At 44.8% G+C, this 6,000-nt stretch overlaps 1 protein-coding gene across 1 annotated transcript in view; it reads right to left on the minus strand.

Annotated features, from left to right (window-relative positions):
- NAPG (NSF attachment protein gamma) overlaps positions 1 to 1,965 on the minus strand; it is a 116,657-nt gene extending 114,692 nt beyond the window's left edge. Inside the window, exon 1 of the mRNA XM_029590982.1 lies at positions 1,842 to 1,965. Within this exon, the coding sequence (XP_029446842.1) occupies positions 1,842 to 1,849 (8 nt within the window). The 5' untranslated portion in view covers positions 1,850 to 1,965. The remainder of the gene's footprint in view (positions 1 to 1,841) is intronic.
- Positions 1,966 to 6,000: the final 4,035 nt, after the last annotated feature.

Raw genomic sequence — 6,000 nt, forward strand, 5'->3', positions numbered from 1 at the left:
TCCTCCAAGGAAGAAATACGTTCACCAAGCACCTCACCACCCCCTCCCCCAAAATAAACTTTTCTTGCCTTTATACACCCTTTCCCTCTATAGTCAACTATCATCCCGCAATATGCAACCCTCACTATTGTCAAACACCTCAATGCTTCCATGCAGCCCTGTAAATCAGTGGTCCGCAACCCTGTCCTGGGGGCCCACCAGCCAGTTGGGTTTTCAGGATATCCATAATGAATATACATGAGAGAAAATTTCCATGTTATGGAGGCAGTGCATACACATTTTCTCTCATGCATATTCATTGTGGATATCCTGAAAACCCATCTGGCTGGTGGGCCCCCAGGACAGGGTTGGGGGACCACTGCTCTAAACAAAGAAGATGCTGAAAGTGTTTCATGGTATTTGTACTGCAAATGCACACACCAACAGAGCTTATAGGGAATGAAGTCCTCAAACAAAATTGATTTACCCTATGAATGTGCCAAAAATAAAATACTATCTCTACAAATATTACCCAACATATACATTTTTAGAAAGCTATTTGCCATTCAGTAACTGGAAAATTTCCTTGTAGGTTGTGGTACTTTTTATTGGATGCTATCCGATTCACTAGGTCTTGAACTAGCAATTTTCAACACTGGAGACAGCTAAGTGAGGAGCCAGGTAAACAGACAAGCCTGCAGTAGTAGACATAAAGCCATCTGCTGACAAAAACTCAAAGTCCGGTGACTATGGCTCCCTGTTTGATTTCTGGTATCCTGACCTGGCTTTTGCCCACATTCCCTGACCCTAGTGTTTGCCTATGCCTGGAAACAAAATCCTCACTCTGTTCTTACCTGGCTGCCTTAGCTACTTGGTTGGGGGCCTCAACCCTGAGACTCCAACTCATGTCTCAAAGGTATGGCCCTGAAACCAACCACATGCCTCGGTCAGTCCTGGATGGTCAGTGACCAATATAAGACTATGTCGCAAAGATGTATATGAACTTGACACCACACAGGCCCCTTTTCGGCTGTGATCTTGACAACTCATTTACTACCATTAGATTATTCTTTTTGTCAGTCCAAAAAAAAATAAATTACAATCTACAAAGGACTAGTTTTCCATAAGACAAATGCAATGATTAAAACACTACAAAATTTCAATCCAAAAGAAAAACAGAAAATACTGAAATCTGCCAACTGTTTCAGCTTAGTGAAGGATAACAATATTGGAACACAAGAAGCCTGTCTTTTTTTTTGTTTGTTTAACAGTGGAAGCTAAACTTCTCCAACCTGTCAACTTTACTATGAGCTCTGCATCTCTGAAAAGCTACCATAACAATTAAGATATTTCCTGCAGCATAAAGACCTCAAAAGCAGCGATTGGCTCTCCTTCTTAAAGCACATCTTTGTGTGATTTTAGACAGGACGGAGGGCTGTTCTCATCTGTAGAGCACTTCTAAGATTTACTGTCATTGTAAACTGTTACTTCTTAACAGATTTTTTTTTTCTTATTGCCACTTTGTTTCTCCTAAATCAAGGGCTACTAGACACTAGTGCCATTGTTATTTGCATTGATCATTTTGTGTAAGAAGTTGAGTAAAGTCTGTTACAGAACATTATACTTCTTCGAAATATATTCTGTTGTATATTTTGAAATCTTGTTAAATATAATAAAGTTCGCAAAATTATCTTCCCAAACATAATCCTGAACTAATCCCCCGGCTACCACTACTGCATCCTTTCCCTATAACTCCTCTCATTGCCCAAAAATCAACGTACACAGTTTTCAACGTGTAAAACTGCTGACGGGGGGGGGGGGGGGGGGCAAAGTAAAAGAAAACAGTCCAAACATGTACACACTAGGACATTTTCGTTATCTCAGGTCAGAAAAGCTGAAGCAATCAACTGGCAAAAATAACTGCAGCAGCCGGACAATTCCCAGCTGAGACTGCGGATCCTCCTATGCCAGCAGCGGCGCCGCCCCGATCCCAAAACGAATGCAACGCCATAGAACAGATCAAGGCTCCCCTCTCCCGCGTGGACTCTCACCCCTGCCTCACAGACTAAACACACGACGCCGCATCACCCCGCCCTCCCCGGGAGCCTCAGCGCGTGCAGAAGCAACGTCATACGCACGCAATAAATAACGAACAAGACATTAAGTCAAGAAGCAAAACAAATACGTAGTGAACCGCGGGCGGCCGCCGTATTTACTATTTCTCGGCTTTAGCAATGTGCTCCAGCGCCTCGTTGGATTTTCTGTGCAGCCATTCTTGGCCAGTCAGGGCGGCCCGGTGTTAACGTAACAGCCTGCTCCAGCACCCACGCCGTCTCAGCTGCCCCAGCCCTTCCTCGAGCTGGCAGCGTAAACGTCACGTGCGAGGAGGTTGACTTGACAAGCGAAAAGCGGAAGCGTCGTCCGAGGGGGGGGGGGCAGGCAGCGTTTGGTCTCGCGATGTCTCCTGACAGGGCCGGGACCAGACGGTCCGCGGTGAAAAGTGTCGCGTGCACTGCGGCCCTTGCAGGATGTGGGGGCTGCAATGCGGAGAGATCTGCAGACCTGACTAGTTATGCTGGCAGATCGGCTTCCGATTGTTTTCCTCTTCTTCCTGCTTTCGGGAGAGGAGGCTTGGGGGGTATCGGGGCCGCAGTGTACAGTAGTCCATAATGGCACAAGCTCACCCTGCAATTCAACAATTCCTAGGCTTCCTAATGACTTTCCTTAAACTGGTTATTTCCACATAGGCCACGTAACAGGATAGTATGCACCTCAAAATGTATAATGTGTATGTCCTCAAATGAGAAAACACGTGTATTATTTAAATGAATTTCTCAGAATATTTCAAATTTGGGGTGTGATGCGTCATGCGCGAGATTGCTTCTTTACACCCTGAGCCTATTAGGCAGTTTCTGAAAGAGCAAGAATGGGCAGGATACAGAACTTTTTTTGGAGCGCTCTAACCCCTGAATTACAGAGAAAATTACTCTCTTGTATATTGTATGCGTCTTGTATATTGTATGCGTGTTGTACGTTGTGCTCAGTAAAGGAAGCCTTGTTTGTTTGTTTAACAGTGGAAGCTAAACTTCTCCAACCTGAACTTTATAACAAACATCCCAAGTTGCCTTGATCTTCTGGAATCAGGATTGCTAACTCATAAACTTTTTTTTTTACTGACAATCACATTTTTTCCGAACACATATTTTATCATGTTCAGTTTTGTAGCTCGACATAATTGTGCTAAAATTCACCCCTTTATGCTTTGAAACATAGGCCCCAATCCCTACTTAGTACCATGTTACAGAGCCTGAGCCACAACACCATAGAAAGAGACTCAGTTGGTCGTGACATTTTTATTGACATGAAAATCTCTTTTCGGATTTTTTTTTTACTGTCAAAGGCACCAGAGAACGAGATTAGTGTTGGGGAACAACTTAGTTGGCATTATTAGGTGGAGAGGGGCAAGGGAGAGGAGAAATGGGAGGTGAAATGTTGGGTTGAAGACAACTGGGATATGAGAACTAGTGAAGGTATAAACTGAGGGACAAAGGATATCCTTGATATCCAACTATAAGGAAATAGAGACTGTGAGGTCACGGGGAGATATAGAGACAGAAAACAGAAAAATTAGACAAGAGGGAAAGAGCAGTGGTGAACACGAGGCAGGAGAAGAAATGGAAAAGAGCCTTGAAAAGAATTTAGGAGAAAACAGTAAAAAAAGAGACCATTGTGATTACAAAAAATATACTGTCTTAGAGACCAGTAAGATGAATCCAGAACAGTGATTATGCACCTCTACCAGCAGATGGAGACGGAGCAATCTGATGTCACAATGAGAGAAACAAATCCTTCTGGAAGGAAGGAGAGTGATCACAAGTTTAGTGAAACAGTATACGTTTTTTTATTTCACAGACTTGCAAACACGAGTGTCTTACCAAATCCTAATCCCTATAACCGAATCCCTCACAAAAACACTGAAATTCTGGGGCAACTGCCTCCAAGTAATCAACGACCTCCTGACTACCTTAAACCTTGTGCTCAACAAGTCCAAGACAGAAATGCTCCTTATATCTCTCAACCACAAAGATAGCCTACACTCAAGTCACACCAACACCCTGGTCAACCTAGCAAGAGACCTCAGAGTTATAATTGATAACCAGCTAAATCTAAGAAAGTTTATCACCAACACAACCAAAGACTGCTTCCTCAAACTTCAGGTACTAAAAATACTCAAACTGCTACTGTATTTTCAAGACTTCAGATCAGTACGCCAGGCCATTATATTCTCCAAATTAGACTACTGCAACTCCATTCTGCTAGGCCTTCCCGCTTCCTCCACCAAACCGCTTCAGATGCTACAAAATTCGACTGCCAGAATTTTAACAAACTCCAATAGAAGAGACCACATCACACCTATCCTGAAAAACCTACATTGGCTCCCAGTAAACTTCAGAATTCTACACAAGTGTCTCACCATCATCCATAAAGCTATCTACAACAGAACACCCATCAACTTACACTACCCACTCACGCTACACTTCTCTTCCAGACCCATCAGAGAAGCATACAAAGGTACGCTACACACTCCCCCAGCCAAATTCACACACCTCTCATCCACCAAAGATCGAGCCTTCTCGACAGCAGTGCCAACCATCTGGAATAACATGCCCCCAGACTTTAGACAAGAACCTTGCACGCAGACATTCAGAAAGAAACTCAAGACTTGGCTATTTCTACAAGCCTTCCCTGATCTATGACCTCCCCAATTGCTACAACTCGCCTTGGTCCGCCAGTCGACGCTCCCCATCCCTGACATGGCTTCTGATGTTATATTAATCAGTCCTGAGTTTTTTGAACTAATACTATTTCAGCCCTAAGTATAGGATATCATGTATATATTTGATAATATTCAGTCCTGAGTACAAGTGAATATTATAGTCCTAAGTATATGTCTAGATATTATTTATTTCTGAGACTAAATATTTATTTCTCTGTTAGCCATGACTCTGCCTTTCCTCCTCCCAGTTCAAGTGCCCCTGTTTTATTGTAACTTTCATTCACTTTTCTCTCTTCGCCTATTGTTCATGTTGATGTTAATGTTATTGCACCGCTGTTTATTGTAAACTGATAGGATATGATTGGTATCATGAGTGTCGGTATAAAAAAGCCCTAAATAAATAAATAAAATAAATATATGTTTTTTTTATTTCACAGACTTGCAAACACGGGTGTCTTACAAATGTAGGCACACCCTCACAGGATTGCATATTACAATTTATACATTTTCAGCCTATGCAAGCCCCCCTTCCAGCCTACCCCCTTTTTCTCTTCCCCCCCCCCCCCCCCCCCCCCGGATATCTGCCTCTGTGTTTTTACAAATTCCCTTTTTTGGTCATTGCCCTGTTCCATAGCTTGTCTGTCCAGGTGCTGCAGTGCTCAGCTCTTTTCTTTCCCTGTTATGACACTGTACTCACCATCGCGGCACTGAGCCGCCGATTACCTACACAGTCCCGCAGTCAGCCTCTCTTCACCGTGGCAGGGAGCCGCGGACATCGGTGTCCTTCAGTGCGGCATGGAGCCGCTGTTACCAGGACCCTCTCGCGGCCGGAATCGCTGCCGACGCTCTCTTTAGCCTCGCGGCCCGGAGGCCGTACTCCCCGGGCTTTCCTGGCGGCTAGAGCTGCCCTCGATCCTTCCTGCAGCGGCAGGAGCCGCTGCTGATGTCGGGGCCTGCTCCTCGGCCCAACCCTGCTCCTCCGTGGTCAGCGTCTGTGCAGGGCTGCTGACCATGGTGCTGCATTTCCTGTTTCTTGCTTCCTAAGGCGCGGGCTGCGCCTCCTGCACTAATTTAAAGGGCCATGGCTGGAAATGCCATGGGCCCCACCTGGACTCCTCCCAGGGTGTCTCCTGATCATTAGCCCTATATAAGGGCCCAGCTTCCAGTCCTTAGTTGCCTTCGCAAGGGGTTAGTTTGTCTCAAGGACTTCTCGTCTTCACTCCTGCTGGTATTTCCTATTCTTC

The sequence above is a fragment of the Rhinatrema bivittatum genome, chromosome 2, assembly GCF_901001135.1.
Source record: "Rhinatrema bivittatum chromosome 2, aRhiBiv1.1, whole genome shotgun sequence".
NCBI lineage: Eukaryota > Metazoa > Chordata > Amphibia > Gymnophiona > Rhinatrematidae > Rhinatrema > Rhinatrema bivittatum.